Source organism: Ranitomeya variabilis, chromosome 6, assembly GCF_051348905.1.
Source record: "Ranitomeya variabilis isolate aRanVar5 chromosome 6, aRanVar5.hap1, whole genome shotgun sequence".
NCBI lineage: Eukaryota > Metazoa > Chordata > Amphibia > Anura > Dendrobatidae > Ranitomeya > Ranitomeya variabilis.
The window spans coordinates 584,371,010-584,389,642 of NC_135237.1; the positions used below are offsets into that span (position 1 = coordinate 584,371,010).

The following is an 18,633-nucleotide window of genomic DNA, read 5'->3' on the forward strand; positions in this document are numbered from 1 at the left end:
TAAGGCAAGAAATCCCACTTATTAAACCTGACAGGGCACACCTGTGACGTGAAAACCATTCCCGGTGACTACCTCTTGAAGCTCATCAAGAGAATGCCAAGAGTGTGCAAAACAGTCAAAGCAAAAGGTGGCTACTTTGAAGAATCTAGAATGTAAGACATAATTTCAGTTGTTTCACACTTTTTTGTTAAGTATATATTTCCACATGTGTTAATTCATAGTTTTGATGCCTTCAGTGTGAATGTACAATTTTCATAGTCATGAAAATACAGAGAAATCTTTAAATGAGAAGGTGTGTCCAAACTTTTGGTCTGTACTGTATACAATATGTACAAGCAAAATATATACAAGGTAACATGGTGAGAGAATAACATAATAGTAGTTACCAACAGCATGTAAGTTCTGGCACAAGAGGGCAACCAGACAATATGGTCATAATGATTCCTGGCTAATATATAGTATAAAAAGTAGGTTCGTGCAATAGGTACAATACCAGAGAATGAATGACATTTGCACATAAACTTAAGTTCAAAGGAGGTAGAACAAGCATGTATTACCTTAGTTTCAGATGTAAAGATAAGGTAGGAAGAGAGTAGGGTATGGTGCATCTGAAACTAAGGTAATACATGCTTGTTCTACCTCCTTTGAACATAAGTTTATGTGCAAATGTAATTAATTCTCTGGCATTGTACCTATTGTTGGGTTTCAGTCAGATTGTATCATTTTGAACTCCAATACTTGTGGCTTGTTTTTTGATTTTTTTGACGTTTATGTAATTTGGAATAAAAATTGATGAACACTTTTTGGCAAACCTACCAAAGAGAGTTTGTGGTGAATTTTACCTTCTTAGTTCTGGGGCTATCACGGTCCGTTCCACCTCCACCTCACGTTTCAGACCTGAGTGCGCACCATTCTTCTATTATTGTGGTATAAAAAGGTAACTTCAAGTCTCGGAGAGACAGAAGGGTCTGGGAGTACAGGAATGAATGTGTCACATGGATTTAGATCTTATTACATCAACTAAGGAATGTTCTCCTCAAACCATTTGGGGACATCAGGACCATGGACCAGACCTCAATCACAGGACAATAATACTTTCACTCTCCTTATCTATGAATTGTTCCAATGTTTACGGCCACAACTGTTTATCCCTCTCTCATAATGATAGTTCTGCTTCACGTAACCTGTCTTATCTATTGCATTATTTCTGAGCCCTGTTGTGGATAAATATGTGACTCTTCAGATTTTGGATTAATCTATGCCTGATGAAGAGACGGAGGAGCCTCGAAAGCTGTGACTTGTTATCATCTTTTCACTTAGCCATTAAACCATGGAGGACTCTCAAATCTTAATATTTTTCTAGTAAAGGTACTTGAAATAAATACAATTGGACCAAAAATGCCATCTACGTTATAGACAAACTACTTTCTCAACATTTGTAACATTGATGACAGTGGAATAAGGGGTTATGGATCCGCATCAAGGGGATGAATCCTTATTCACTACGAAAGGGGCATAATTCACCAATGATAAAGGAGAAAAAGAAGAAGAAAAATTGGGAGGTGGGATGAAAATGGTTAATCAATATTGCAATAGCTTGACCAGCAGACAACCCACACATGGTGGACGGTTTTTAGAACACGGATGCTCTCTGAAGAGTCGACTACATTCAACAAATACCCAGAGTGAGAAGCAGATGTTATGAGGATCGTAGGTTGTGTGCAGTAAGTACCGAAACTAGGTCACCGATGTATGGAGGAGACAGGTTGTGAGGATCAGAGGTTGCATGCAGGTAAGCACCGTTTTTACTTACTGAATCGGTTTCAAATAGATAATTACTTGAAAGTTCACTTGTCCAGTAGTAGATGTTAAATATTTATTTTTCCACCTACAGTAAGCAAAAACTGGATCCGTTTCAAATATGAGACCAACGGATGGCTATTTAATGGATCTGTTTTCCATAGACTTCAATGTTACAAAAACGGGTCCAGCTGAAATCAGTTTTTTTTTAAAAAACTGACAAAAAAGTTGTCTCTGCACAACTTTTTTTGCCAACAGATTGCTGCTGGATATCTTCTAACAGATGACTACTGGACATGTGAACATAGCCTAACAGAATGCATTGCCGAGCGTGTGTATGAGGCCCTAAATACAACCACTGGGGTCTCTGCTCCAGCTAAACAAGTTATCGAGGTTCAGAATAGGAACCTGCAGTATTTTACCCGAAATGGCATAGAAAAGGTTAATAAACCAATAATTAGAGGAGGAGACAGGGAAAGCTGTTCATATGAGAGAAGCAGCTTGTATTTTACAGCTTGGCACCAGGTTTCCTCATGGATTATGTCATGGTTCAGTTTGGGGATTTGATTTGCTGACCTATTGCTCCGTGGTTAGTTCCCCTGTCTGCTGAGCTCTTGCCTTTTCTTCTCTGTCCAAATGCTGATGGGTTCTATTGTCTTTGTTTTCCCCTTTTGGTCTGCCCTATCACATTCTGGGTTGGGTTTTATATGTTCATCCTTCACTGCACTTTCTTGCTGGCTATACTTCTAGTTGGATTTGGGTTTAGGAGTTCCATCCTTCAGCTAACTGGTTTACCTTGCATGGCAAACACCATTTGAATCCCTCCTGTGTGTCTGTTTTCCTTCAGTTTCTCTTCCTTTCACCTCTTTAGGTTTCTGTGAGTTGTTTGTACTTGTTCCCTTACTTTTGTCTCTCCTTGGCTTTCCCTCTCTACCCTATATTAATGTGTTTTAATTTTCTCACTCTGCATGTTCGTATCTTCCTGCACACTTTCCTCTCCTCTTGTTGGGAGTTTGTTGCAGACTCCCCTTTGGTTCCTCAGGAGGCACAAGAAACCCCTTAATGGCCTTTTAGGATTCTTGGTCTGCAGTGGTGTTTTGACCTATGCGGTTAGAGTATTTCAAGTCTGTACACAGACCAGTTGGGTGTGGGTGCGGTGTCTCCTTGTAATAGGTCTTCCCTTTTTCCTTTACCGGCGAGTGTGTTACGTTCATAACAAATTAACCGGCCTGTCCTGCATCTATTAAATCTTCACACTAATTACCGTACGTACTTTCTCTGCATTCTGATTCTAGACTTCCTTGGTGTTTGTGATCCGGTAATCATATATTTTCATGGAGCTTATTTTGGAGGAACATGTAATACTGGGACTTGTCACGCATGTGTGCAGTTCATTGCTGGTTGGCTCATGGCTTGTTCTTATAGAGTACTGTACTATCATTCTCACTATGATTAAGGCCAGTGATGCTCAATGAGCAGATGACATGAACATATTTTTCAAATAAAGAAATTGACTTTCTGGAACATCGGACTTTCTGGGAGATCTTCAGACTGACGTTTCTTTCTTGTTCTTTGTTGTTCTAGCAGTCCAATGCTCCTGGTCTAATGGTTTTCAAAAGTCCCTACAAGATGTGGATCACGTGTTCCCTTTCATGTTGCTTCTCCTCTGTATTGTACTTCACGTCAATATTAAGTCTTTCTGGCTAATTATTTTAGATGGGCAAAACTCTTCCAGGACCAGAACATTGTCCTTACAATTGTGCCTTACATCATCCACCCTGGGCATGAACCTTCTCCGGGTGATAATCACACAAAGAGTTTTTTATACTTATCCTAGAGGCAGGTTCTTTAGGGAAACTTTAGGAAACCATCATGCCTTCCCCAAAGATGTTCCTCATGACTCTTCCTCTATGATGTGATGAACCTAACAATCCCAAGGACCATCCCTCACTTGTAGAGGGGGCAACACTTCACAGTAATCAGAGCCATAATGAGGATCAAGAAGTGTTTTACAAGTATATAATGTAAAAACTTAATTCTTGATTAGTTAGAATAATACAAGACATGTACAGGTGAAGCCAGAAGTTTCCATCCACTATATAAGGAGACACATCTGCAGGTTTTTCTCAGTTTCTGACATGAAATCAGAATAAACCTTTCCCGTTTTAGGCCAATTAGGATTACTATAATTATTAATATTTGACAAATGCCAGAATAATGAGAGAGAGTGTTTTAAGGCATTTTTATTACTTACTGCAAAGTCACAAGTTTCCATACACTAAGATTGCTATGCCTTTAAACAACACTGGACCGCCCATATGATGATGATGTCATGTGTTTAGAAGCTTCCGACACAAGCGCCTATTGTGCCCTAAGCAATAAACCGGAGGACCGTGATAGCAGAAAACCAATATAGAGAACAAAAATCCTCCAAAAACAAAATAATAATAAACACACATAATATTAGATCAACAACAATGCAAATTAAAAACATAATGATGAAGGAGATGACAACACATACAGGACAGAAAACGAAAAACACTGTGCAAGGAAATGAATAATAATAATTTTTATACTGTATATATAGCGCCAACATATTCCGCAGCGCTTTACAAATTATAGAGGGGACTTATACAGACAATAGACATTACAGCATAACAGAAATCACAGTTCAAAACAGATACCAGGAGGAATGAGGGCCCTGCTCGCAAGCTTACAAACTATGAGGAAGAGGGGAGACACGAGAGGTGGATGGTAACAATTGCTTTAGTTATTTGGACCAGCCATAGTGTAAGGCTCGGGTGTTCATGTAAAGCTGCATGAACCAGTTAACTGCCTAAATAGGTTTTTGGAGGATCTTTGTTCTCTATATTGGCTAAATAGAGACTCACCTGTGGATGTATTTTGATGCACACCTGAAACACACTGCGTCTTTGTGTAGCATCATGGGAAAGTCTCGATAAATCAGCCAATATATCTGGAAGAGAATTGTGGACTTGCACAAGTCTGGCTCATCCTTGGGTACAATTTCAAGATACCTGAAGGTGCACCGTTCATCTGTACAAACAATTATACGCAAGTGTAAACAAGATGGGAATGTCCAGCCAACATACCGCTCAGGAAGGAGACTGTGTCCCAGAGATGAATGTGCTTTGGTCCGACATGTGCATATCAACCCAAGGACAAAAGCAAAAGACCTTGTGAAGAAACTGGAAACTGGTAAGATTGTGTCAACATCCACAGTAAAACAAGCACTGTATCAACATAGGCTGAATGGCCACTCTGCCAGAAAGAAGCCATTACTCCAAAAGAAACATTAAAAAGCTAGATTAATGTTTGCAAATGCACACAGAAACAAAGACCTTAATTTTTCGAGACATGTCCTGTGGTCTGCTGAAACTAAAAGTGAACTTTTTGGGCATAATGACCATTGGTACATTTGGAGGAAAAGGGGGGAAGCTTGGAAGCCTAAGAACCCCATCCCAACTGTGAAACACAGAGGTGACCGCTCATGTTATGAGGTTGTTTTATTGCAGTAGGGACTGGGGCACTTCACAAAATAGATGACATCATGAGAAAAGAAGATTATGTTTCAATACTGAAGCAACATCTCAAGACATCAGCCTGGATGTTAAAGCTTGGGACGGAAATGGGTCTTCCAAATGGACAATGACCTGAAGCATACTGCCAAAATTGGCTTAAGGATAACAAAGTCAATGTTTTGGAGCGGCCATCACAAAGCTCTGATCTCAGTCCAATAGAAAATTTATGGGCAAAGCTGAAAAGGCTGGTGCGAACAAGGCGACCTACAAACCTGGATCAGTTACATCAGTTGTGTCAGAAGGAATGGGCCCAAATTCCCACCAACTATTGTGAGAAGCTTGTGGAAGGAGATCCCAAACGTGTGACCCAAGTCATTCAGTGTAAGGTCAATGGCACCAAATACTAAGGAAATGGATTTAAACTTATAACTTTTCAGTAAGTAATAAAAAATGCCTTAAAACACTCTCATTATTCTGGCATGTGGCAAATATTAATAATTATGGTAATCCTAATTGTCCTAAAACGGGAAAGGTTTATTCTGATTTCATGTCAGATATTGAGAAAAACCTGCAGATGTGTCTTTATATATACAGGAAGTCCTCGACTTACGACGTTGATCCGTTCTTACGCGGCGGCGTAAACTGAATTTCGACGTACGTCGGACCATACGTTCATACAGTACTGTACCATAATAACAGTACAGTACTGCAAACACTTAGCCTATCCAAACACCTATCCTAACACAGTACCCTACATAGTTATCAATAAACATAGGTACAATGAGATACTATACTGTAAGTGCTGTAACAGTAATAAACAGATAACAATTCCAAAGAAAGAACAGGCTTATTGGGAGGAAGCTGCAGAAGGTGCTGGAGATACTGGGGCAGGTGAGTCAAGAGGGGCCAAGTCCTAATGACCTGACAATTTCTGGTGGTGTTTCCCCCTTATCAGATCGCCTTATGATATCCACTTTCACCTCCATGGTGATGGCCTTCCTTTTCTTTGATGCACTGGTATCAGATGAGTCTAGCTTACGTTTGGGAGCCATAATGAAGGGTGTTATGGCGTGCAGGAAACTCGTTTTCCTCATGTAACCGGGTACAGTGTACAATACTGGACTCTATTCTTCCGCCGCTGCACGTAGTTGCACGTAGTTCGACTTACGACGCAAAACCGCGTAAGTCGAAATTAGGCGTCGTATATAGCGTCATAACCACAAAACAACGTAACTCGAGACCGTCGTAACCCGAGGACTAGCTGTAGTGGATGGAAACGCCTGGTTTCTGCTGTGCATAAAATATTATAAAAGGTGCCTCAAAACCAAGAGGATACCCAGCTCAAAGATCATAATAACCTTCCAAAACATATTATGATAATATTAGGTACACTTATGAGCAATAGTAATATAAAGTGTCCGAAACGGGTGCTAATCCTTAGAAATTCTTCTACATAATAAAATCAAACTAAATAGCAAAGCCACTAGAGACTCAAGGTCTACAAAAATTAAATTTTCAAAAGCAGGAAAAAAAAGGCAGCAACACTTACCTGCCCAGATCTTGGAACAAATGCACTGCAGGGTGCAGCCAGCCCGAAAAGCAAGATGTTAGCAACACAGGGGCACAATACCAGATCAACAGCCACTCTCCACATAGCCACTCCTGGAGGGGGTGACTGCTCAGTATACAAGTGCACAATAAAGGCCCACATAGGGCGTTGTTCACACAATGGTACTGCATAGTGTCTGGTTCACAGCCTATTAGTCACGCCCCGACTTTTCGATTAAGTGGGCTGGCCAGCACACTCTCAATGCATCCCAGTGTGAACACCCCTCATGCAAGACCGAACATGCTTGGGCTTGGCTGCACCCCGAAAAATATAGTGCAAAAAATATACAAAAATAGTGAGGTATTGGTTGATATTTTGGCCAAAATACGTAATCTCATAACCCACGCCAAGAATCCCCACGCTTACGAGTCCTACACTAAACTAAATAGCAGAACCACTAGAGACTCAAGGTCTACAGAAATGTAAATCTTGCTTTATGGGCTGGCTGCACCCTGCAGTGCATTTGTTCCAAGATCTGGGCAGGGAAGTGTCGCTGCCTGTTTTTCTGCTGTTATAAATACATAATAAAATCCACATCACGTCAGGGATTAAACATCATTCACAGTTAATAATGAACCAAAAATGGCAGATATTAATGTTCCAATAGGAGATACCTGCAACAGATTGGTAGGAAACTGGCCGCAGTGCAATCTGCATGCTCCTGTCATGTGCATCTATATGTGCATGTTGTGGATATCTGTATATATCTGTATGCTCATGCTCTTGTGTCTGAATCCAGTGTGCGTACAAGATACACACGTGGTCAAAATTGTTGGTCCCCCTCGTTTAGTGACAGAAAAACCCGCAATGGTCACAGAAATGACTTGAATCTGACAAAAGTAATAATAAATAAAAGATCTATGAAAATGAACAAATGAAAGTCAGACATTGCTTTTCCACCATGCGTCCACAGAATTTATAAAAAATAAAGCTCATGAAATCGGCCTGGACAGAAATGATGGTACCCCTGAAAATAATGTGACAAAAGGGACATATTAAATGGCGGTGTGTCCAGTAACTATCACTACAGGTGTCTACCAACAATTTTGACCACGTGTGTATGTTTGCGATAAGACCAGATAACAAAATACCAAAATGATAAACTAAATGACGTCAATGGTAAGTATACTGGCTAAGGCTAGGTTCACATTTACGTTCAGGAAGGCTACGTATGGCTGCGTACTTCCTCCCTTCTTCCTCCCTGAAGCTCTGCCTTCGCTCAGCCTACTTCTGTATGCGTCCTGCATTTTCCTGCATACCTATCTTTAACATTGGGTACACAGGGACATGCGTCGTATGCGGATGCGACCACAACTTACCGATTTGACGTGTGCGGCGACCGCACGAAAACGCTAAATTTTGGTGTCTGGAAAACATCAGCTTCGCAATGTAGACCTTCTCCATGACTCTGCCTCTGTGGTGTGGCATTAGGAACCCATCAGCTTCCTCCTTAGATGTTCCCCATGACTCTGCCTCTGTGGTGTGGCATTAGGAACCCATCGGCTTCCTCCTTAGATGTTCCCCATGACTCTGCCTCTGTGGTGTGGCATTAGGAACCCATCAGCTTCCTCCTTAGATGTTCCCCATGACTCTGCCTCTGTGGTGTGGCATTAGGAACCCATCGGCTTCCTCCTTAGATGTTCCCCATGACTCTGCCTCTGTGGTGTGGTGTCAGGAATCCATGGCTCTGCTTCTGTGGTAACATCTACAGAGTAAGCTGATGGATTCCCATGTCTTGATTACCACAATATGGTGACAGGTTTATGTATCTCATGGCTGACTAATGAGCAGATCACAGTTGGTCACGTGAATGACTCCCAGGAGACAATTTTTTCTCTTGCAGAAAACCAGAATGTCCCGGATTCCAAGACCGCAGCCAATCCAAACAAAGGTAAGTGATGAAATTTCATGTGGTTACACTCTCTGTGTGCAGAAAGTGATCATGATGAGCCCCCAACAGTCTCAATTAGAAGAAACATCATAAAGCATCATTTTATTCTTTAGATGGTGAATTTCTCCTGGAAGTATAGTTGATGCATAGCACAGAATTAATTAACCCTTTGTAAGGCTGCAGTAGCATCGTACGCAGTGAAGAGGCAGTGACCCACAAAGTTCCAACACAAAAAGTCTCTTTAATGTGTTTCCTCACAGCATTAAAGTCCAATTTACACAAATGCATATAACTTCAGTGTATATTTTCAGTGTTCAGTTCACACCAGTTCATAGCAATACATATCATATGGCTTTAGATTTACAGGCCAGACTTCCCTTGTCCAGTTTCCCTAGGAGACCGCACGCCACATTACAGTCTCCATATACACAGCCTCATATGTTGCAGAAACTACACACGCCAGCCCCCTCCTTCTAGTTCCCGTGGGTGTCCTGCATCACTGTATCACAGTCTCTTTACTCACACAGCTTTACACAGCCCAGGATATCCTCCGGATAGCAGCCAGGCACCATATCCACCTGTTTGCAATCGTTTCACATGCTAGTCCTCTTTCGGGCACAGGACATCCACCTCCAGGCACAGGACTGTCCACATCCGTTTCTTTCGGGCACAGGACATCCACCTCCAGGCACAGGACTGTCCACATCTGACTCCTTCGGGCACAGAACATCCATACCCGGGCACAGGACTGTCCACATCTGTCTTTCGGCATAGGACATCCACCTCCAGGCACAGGACTGTCCACATCCGAGACCAGTACCTTGGACGAATTGCATTGCTGTGTATGCTGCGGGTGCCAGGCTATTCAGCTGCCCTGGGTGCTGGCTCCGCTGGCCTGTGCCTCCATGCACTTAGCCAGTGCTCTGTAGGCCTCTGCTCTGCACACCAGACTGACACTGACGTGCACTTCACCTGACACGACACACCCATACCTCTTACTGCAAGGCTTTTAAACACACAAACCTGTGGCCTTCAGCCACATGGAAAACCCGGACCGGAAATCTGTGACTCTCATGCACACCTATGGACTTCATCTGTCTGCATGCACAACCTGGGGAGAACACACAGTGACCCCTACCTGTGACACAAGTCACTGCCACACATTGCAATCAAAGCTACACCTGCGATTGCCATACACACCTACAGCCTTCATACGCCTCCGTGCACATTCTGGGGAGCACAAACAGCACCTCCTAGCTGTAACAGGGGTCACAGCCTCACACCTTAATGTTATAGTTCATTTTGGCCCTAATGACCAGTGTAATTGGTTGCCGCTCTGCATTTGGTTGGTTAACTGTTGTATGTATGTTGCATTCAATTTACTTAGAAGACAAAAGCATGATGTGCAATAATAAATGATATTGTGGTACCGTATTAGGCTGGTTTCACATTTGCGGTTGTGTCCGCAGCATTTCGGACGCATACATCCGCATGCGTATTCATTTCCTATCTTTTACATCATGGACGCAGGTTCATGCGTTTGCATGCATTCGCCTGCGTTTGCTTACGTATGCATATTTTCGCGGTCTGCGGCTGGGCGCGGCTGACGTAGAATTTTTGTGGCGGAAAATTTTCGCCGCCATACACATGCAGAAGTTTGCGGAACGAGTGCGTCAAATAAACGCATTACAGTCTATGGGAATGCGTAGGAACTAGTGATGAGCGAGTATACTCGTTGCCCCACTTGCCACCGCTACAGGGCCAGTAGGAAGAGCGAGGCTAAGTGCTGGAATTGGCGCATCTTAGAGACGCACCTTTACTGGGGTGACTGTGAGCTGGTGTTTGAAGCCGGGAGGCAATATCCATGGTCCCTTCCTAGGCTATTAATATCAGCCCGCTACTGTCTGCCTAGCCTTTGCTGGTTATTAATTATGGGGGGACCCCATGTCATTTTTTGGGGGGAGTCCTCCTATTTTAATAGCCAGTAAAGGCTAAGTATACAGCTGTGAGCTGATATTAATAGCCTGAGAAGCTCCATGTGTATTACCCCCTTCCCAGGCTATAAACATCAGCCCCCATGTCTCCATCAATGGGAGGACCAGAGGAGGGAGTAATGAGTTCCTTGACTCTGTAAACATCTCTCCTTACTGTATGTGTACTGTTAGTTAGACTCACTTGAGTTGTCTACAGCGTGCTAGGAATAAGGATGTCTGGCTGTTGAGGTATCACTACGTGGTTATGGATCTTCTTACTTCAACCCCTAGTGGTTTTATGTGGATTAGATTTTAACAAAAGGCGTCTTGGATAGGAATAAGCCAAGGAATTTCCTTTATCGCCTCTACTGAGCATGAAGCCTGTCTATATTCCTGGATCTAGTGATTCATATGTCCATTGTGGTGTCTTCTCCTGGACATTGAGCACAAATTTGTAATCCTGAGTCTAATGGCAGCACAGTGGCTCAGTGGTTAGCATTGTTGCTTTGCTGCACTGGGGTCCTGAGTTCAAATCCCACCATGGAAAACATCTACAAGGAGTTTGTATGTTCTCCTCATATTTGCTTGGGTTACCTCCAGGTACACCGCTTTCCTCCCACACTCCAAAGACAAAGGAATATGACGGTGCTATATGAGGAAAGCATAGTCAATAAATAATAATAGAAGCTGGATATCGTATGGTGCTTCCTTTTGTGGACAGGGTTCCCAAACTCTTAAGATTAGTAGGCAGATATTTGTATCAGAAAGGTGGTGAAACCTTAGCCAGTGGAAAAACAAACTCCATATGAATTGTTGAAAACGCTGGAATTTATTAGTTGTGATTACAATCAGGATTGTTGGATCACATAAAAAATATTAAAAATATAAAAACATTAAACAACGCGTTTCAGCCATATAGGCCTTCGTCAGGTGTAAGAAAAGTGGGTGACATAAAATATTTATACTAATCCTCAATGAATGTGGGTATGGTTCCCTCCTATGAGGGATCCAATCACTATGGCTTTTATTCTTATGAATCACAGAAGGAATATCTTTGTCATGATCATTTCCAGGGTTTATTCCTGTCTGCCCTTTTTCCAGGCAGATCATGTCAAGGGTTAACTTTGCTCTGCCTCATTCTGGGTTCAGGTTTGCTATTTAGCTCCCTTGAATCTTGCTGGCAGTCTCAGCTATAGTTCTTCCTTCGGCGTCTGAACCTGACTCTGATAACTCTTGATTTGTCCTGCTGTGATCCCTGACTTGCCCCGTGTCTGTTGTCTTCCTCTGTCTCCCCTTTTCCCTGCGTCTCTATTTCTCGGTTATATTATCTGGTTTCTGACTCGGCCTGTATTCTGACTTGTTTATGCTTTCTGTCTTTGCCTTATCCGCTTTCGACCGTTGCTGAACCCCCTGGCTTGCTCCTGACCACCTATACTTCTTACTCCTTTTTGTACTTTGCATCTGAACGGTTTTCTGACTCGGCTTGTCTGACCACTCTCTCGCCACCAGTTGGCGCTTGTGCTGCTGCTCAGTGGTGTTACACTGTGTGTGCAACCTCTCTTCCCTCACCAGCATCTCCTGGTGGAGGTTGCGCTATACTGCACTGCAGCAGCATGACACTATAGCTGACCACACATTTAAAGGGATTTCTGCATTTTTCTTTGCTCTGTTTTGCTATGGATCTGCTCCATACCTTGGCAGATCAAATGAACAGCTTGACTGTGATGATGCAAGACCTGTTTATGGAACACAGGGCCTTGGCCTCGTCTCATAACCACCTGCAAAGGGAGCTTTCTAACAAAGTAAAATCGTTGCAGACTGACTGTAAGCACTCTAACACTCTTGATGTTTCATTGCACTCTCCTGAACCTACAGTCAAGCTCCCAGATATCTTCTCCGTTGAGAAGAAGAGATTCCGTACTTTTAGGGAGAGTTGCAAGCTATTTTCTCTTAGACCCTATCTTCTGGTGATGACAGTCAGCGGATGGGGATAATCATTTGCTTACTGCGGGAGAGACCTCAGTCGTGGGCTTTCTCTCTACCTGCTTCTGCCCCTGAACGTGTCTGTGGACAGATTCTTTGAAGCTTCGGGACTGATCTATGATGAACCAGACCGGGTCAGGGTAGCATAGGACATGATCATGGGTCTTTCCCAGAATGAACTCTCAGCTGAACAGTATTGTTCTGAGTTTAGGCGGTGGTCTGTTGAGGTGTCTTGGGATGACTCTGTTCTGAGATGCCTGATCATCTCAAGGACGCACTGGCCCTTCATATGCCACCCAGTTCCCTGGAGAAGGCGATGACCCAGGCCATTCGTATGGACCAGAGGTTACGGGTAGGGTTGAGCGACTTTTACTTTTTTGGGGTCGAGTCGGGTTTTGCGAAACCCGACTTTGTCAAAAGTCGAGTCGAGTGAAGTCGGCCGATTATCGCGAAAAGTCGGGGATCGACCGAAACATGAAACCTAATGCAAGTCAATGGGGAAGCATAGTCGGCAGTGAGTGGAGGCCAGGAAAACACCTACAGTGCCCATTTTAATGGCAAAAACATCCATTCTTGTTACTGAAGCTTGTCAATCTTAATTTACTTTATAATAATAGATAGGTATTGGAAATTGGGGGTCATTTGGCTAAAGTTGTGGGGGGTAGGGCTGGTTCAAGTTTTTAGTGGGCCCAGGAAACGTGGACTATGTCACGGCGGTGGAGCAGTGAGAGGTAAGTATGTCAAGTTTGCAAGTGCTGTGATCCTGAGCAAGCAGGGGGGGCCCACTCGTTGGCATTGGCACTGGCACAGGGCCCCTCAAAGTACAGCGGTGTGTTTGCACGGCGGGGGCGCCTCCCACCGGCAGTGACACTTTTGCTTACTCTGAGGGGCCCTGTGCCAGTGACGTCGCCAACGAGTATGCCCCCCCACCTGATGAAGGAACCTGCACTTTCATCTGCACCTTCCTCTTTGTCCCTGTTTAAGGTGGTATAGCATGCGGGAAGGGGAACCTTACTTTCAGCAGGGTCAGATTCTGGCTGTGTAGAGTGCAAGGGGAATGTAGTGGTCTGGGTCAATGTACCAGCAGACTCATCTAGCAGTGGCTGAGCAATGGGCAGGATGAGGAGGAAACACAGATATAGGGCCAAAGAATAAAGTGGGCTAAATGCAGTTCAAAATTGGTAACAGGACTAACCAGGCGGCATTGCTTTGTTCAGTGGAGGACAACTGTAATGACAGGCTGACACAGTTAGTAGGCCCAAGTAATAAAGTGGGCCAAATGAAGTTCAAAATTGGTAACAGGAGTAAACAGGCGGCACTGCTTTGTTCAGTGGAGGAGAACACCAAGGAGCGGCAGACACCGTTACTAGGCCCCAACCAAAGTAGTAGGGCAACTGCAGTGTGACATTAAAAAATACTTAATGACAGCCTGAAGGTTGAAGCTCAGACAAGGAAACCTGGAGGAGAACACCAAAGAGCGGCAGACACCGTTACTAGGCCCCAACCAAAGTAGTAGGGCAACTGCAGTGTTACATTAAAAAATACTTAATGACAGCCTGAAGGTTGAAGCTCAGACAAGGAAACCTGGAGGAGAACACCAAGGAGCGGCAGACACCGTTACTAGGCCCCAACCAAAGTAGTAGGGCAACTGCAGTGTGACATTAAAAAATACTTAATGAGAGCCTGAAGTGTTATGATCCGGTGACCTTGGAGCCGCATGAGACCTTCTCAGGAGAGGTGGTATCTGTACTGACCGCAAACCCTAAACTGACACCACAACTAGAAGTAACCGTGGGGTGTACCTATCACATCCTAGACACCTCGACACAGCCGGAGGACTAAATACCCCTATAGATGGAAATGGGAAATCTATCTTGCCTCAGAGCAGAACCCCAAAAGATAGGCAGCCCCCCACAAGTATTGACTGAGTATTAGAGGAAAGACACACGCAGGCAAAAAACAGGATTTAGCAAAAGAGGCCACTCTAGCTAAATAGGAAAGGATAGGACAGAATGCTAAGCGGTCAGTATTAAAATCCTGAAAATATCCACAGCAGAATATACAAAAATTCCACCATCTAACTAAAGACATGGAACGTATATCTGCATCTCCTGACAATCCAACTTGACTGAACAAATCCTAACACAGTCTGAGCTGGACAAGAAAAAACAATGAATAGCACTGATTGTGAAGCACACAGCATGTGTGCTGAAGAAACAAAACCCAGAAACTTATGTCTGGTGATTTGGCAGCAAGGCAGGGGGAACCAGACTGAAATCCATAACCTCCAAGAACAATGGACAACTGGCAAGGACTAATGAATCCAGCAACCTTAAATACCCCAGTCAGAACTGCAATCAACAGGGACACCTGCCCAGGATTGCAATCCAGAGACAACTGCATTACCACCAACAACCACCGAAGGGAACCCAAGAGCAGAATTCACAACAGTACCCCCCCCTTGAGGAGGGGTCACCGAACCCTCACCAGAGCCCCCAGTCCGATCAGGACGAGCCAGATGAAAGGCACGAACCAAATCAGCAGCATGGACATCAGAGGCAAAAACCCAAGAATTATCCTCCTGGCCATAACCCTTCCATTTAACAAGGTACTGAAGCCTCCGCCTCGAAAAGCGAGAATCCAAAATCTTCTCAACCACATACTCCAACTCCCCATCAACCAACACAGGGGCCGGAGGATCAACAGAGGGAACAACGGGCACCACATATTTCCGCAATAAAGATCTATGGAAGACATTATGGATAGCAAAAGAGGCCGGAAGGGCCAATCGAAAAGACACCGGATTAATAATCTCAGAAATACTATAAGGACCAATAAACCGAGGCTTAAACTTAGGGGAAGAAACCTTCATAGGAACATGACGGGAAGACAACCAGACCAGATCCCCAACCAGAAGCCGGGAACCAACACACCAACGACGGTTAGCAAAACGTTGAGCCTCCTCCTGAGACAACACTAAATTGTCCACCACGAGCCCAAATCTGCTGCAACCTATCAACCACAGAATCCACACCAGGACAGTCAGAAGGCTCAACCTGCCCTGAAGAAAAACGAGGATGAAAACCAAAATGACAAAAGAAGGGTGAAACCAAAGTAGCCGAACTAGCCCGATTATTAAGGGCTAACTCGGCCAAAGGCAAGAAAGCCACCCAATCATCCTGATCAGCAGACACAAAGCATGTCAAATAAGTCTCCAAGGTCTGATTAGTTTGCTCGGTTTGGCCATTTTTCTGAGGATGAAATGCGGAAGAAAAAGACAAATCAATGCCCAGCCTAGCACAAAAGGCCCGCCAAAACCTAGAAACAAACTGGGAACCTCTGTCAGACACAATATTCTCCGGAATACCATGCAGACGAACTACATGCTGAAAAAACAACGGAACCAAATCTGAAGAGGAAGGCAATTTAGGCAAAGGTACCAAATGAACCATCTTAGAGAACCGGTCACAAACCACCCAGATAACCGACATCCTCTGGGAAACCGGAAGATCAGAAATAAAATCCATAGAAATATGCGTCCAGGGCCTCTCAGGGACCGGCAATGGCAAAAGCAACCCACTAGCACGGGAACAACAAGGCTTGGCCCGCGCACACGTCCCACAGGACTGCACAAAAGAATGCACATCACGTGACAAAGAAGGCCACCAAAAAGACCTACCAACCAAATCTCTGGTACCAAAAATACCAGGATGGCCAGCCAACACAGAACAATGAACCTCAGAAATCACTCTACTAGTCCATCTGTCAGGAACAAACAGTTTCCCCACTGGACAGCAGTCAGGTTTGTCAGCCTGAAATTCCTGAAGAACCCGTCGCAAATCAGGGGAGATGGCAGAAAGAACCACCCCTTCTTTCAGAATGCCAACCGGTTCAAGGACCTCAGGAGAATCAGGCAAAAAACTCCTAGAGAGGGCATCAGCCTTAATATTCTTAGAACCCGGAAGATATGAGACCACAAAATCAAAACGGGAAAAAAACAAGGACCATCGAGCCTGTCTAGGATTCAGCCGTCTGGCAGACTCGAGGTAAATCAGATTCTTATGATCAGTCAAGACCACAATACGGTGCTTAGCTCCCTCAAGCCAATGTCGCCACTCTTCAAACGCCCACTTCATAGCCAACAATTCCCGATTGCCGACATCATAATTGCGTTCAGCAGGCGAAAACTTACGGGAAAAGAAGGCACACGGTTTCATTAAGGAACCAACAGGATCCCTCTGGGACAAAACGGCCCCTGCGCCAATCTCAGAAGCGTCAACCTCAACCTGAAACGGAAGAGAAACATCCGGTTGACGCAACACCGGGGCAGAAGTAAATCGGCGTTTAAGCTCCTGAAAGGCAGAGACAGCCGCAGAGGACCAATTCGCCACATCAGCGCCCTTCTTCGTCAAATCGGTCAAGGGTTTAACCACGCTGGAGAAGTTAGCAATGAAACGGCGATAAAAATTAGCAAAGCCCAAAAATTTCTGAAGGCTCTTCACGGATGTGGGCTGAATCCAATAATGAATGGCCTGAACCTTAACCGGATCCATCTCTATAGATGAAGGAGAAAAAAATGAAGCCCAAAAAAGAAACCTTCTGCACTCCAAAGAGACACTTAGACCCCTTCACAAACAAAGCATTATCACGAAGGATCTGAAATACCATCCTGACCTGCTTCACATGAGACTCCCAATCATCGGAAAAAATCAAAATGTCATCCAAATATATAATCAAGAATTTATCAAGATAATTCCGGAAGATGTCATGCATGAAGGACTGAAAAACAGATGGAGCATTAGAAAGCCCGAATGGCATCACAAGATATTCAAAATGACCTTCGGGCGTATTAAACGCAGTTTTCCATTCATCACCCTGTTTAATACGAACAAGATTATATGCCCCCCGAAGGTCTATCTTAGTAAACCAACTAGCCCCCCTATTCCTAGCAAACAAATCGGAAAGCAGAGGCAAAGGGTATTGAAACTTGACCGTGATCTTATTCAAGAGGCGATAATCAATACAGGGTCTCAAGGAGCCATCCTTCTTAGCAACAAAAAAAAATCCCGCTCCCAACGGTGAAGAAGATGGCCGAATATGCCCCTTCTCCAAAGACTCCGTAACATAGCTCCGCATAGCGGTATGTTCAGGCACAGACAGGTTGAAAAGTCGGCCCTTAGGAAACTTACAGCCTGGAATCAAGTCAATAGCACAATCACAGTCCCTATGCGGTGGAAGGGAACTGGACTTGGGCTCATCGAATACATCCTGAAAATCAGACAAAAACTCTGGAATTTCAGAAGGGGAAGAAGAGGAGATTGACATCAAAGGAACGTCATTATGAACCCCCTGACAACCCCAACTAGTCACAAACATAGACTTCCAATCCAACACAGGATTATGCAACCACGGAAAACCCAGCACGATAGCATCATGCAAATTATGCAACACCAGAAATCGACACTCTTCCGGATGGGCTGGCGCCATGCACATGGTCACCTGTGTCCAAAACTGAGGCTTATTTTTAGCCAAAGGTGTAGCATCAATGCCCCTTAAAGGAATAGGGTTCTGCAAAGACTGCAAGGGAAAACCACAACGCCTGGTAAACTCAAAGTCCATTAAGTTCAAGGCGGCACCTGAATCCACAAACGCCATGACAGAGAATGATGACAATGAGCAAATCAAGGACACAGATAACAGAAATTTAGGTTGTACAGTACTGATGGTAAATAAACTAGCGATCCTCTTTGTACGCTTAGGGCAGACTGAAATGACATGAGAAGCATCGCCACAATAAAAATACAACCTATTCTGACGTCTGAATCCTTGTTGTTC

The 18,633-nt window shown here is 44.0% G+C and overlaps 1 protein-coding gene across 3 annotated transcripts in view; it reads left to right on the forward strand.

Moving 5' to 3' along the window:
* Positions 1–18,633, forward strand: part of WDR97 (WD repeat domain 97) — a 684,776-nt gene that overhangs the window by 419,408 nt on the left and 246,735 nt on the right. For all 3 annotated transcript variants that reach the window (XM_077271608.1, XM_077271609.1, XM_077271610.1), the window contains exon 17: positions 8,795–8,842. In XM_077271608.1, the coding sequence (XP_077127723.1) occupies positions 8,795–8,842 (48 nt within the window). The remainder of the gene's footprint in view (positions 1–8,794; positions 8,843–18,633) is intronic.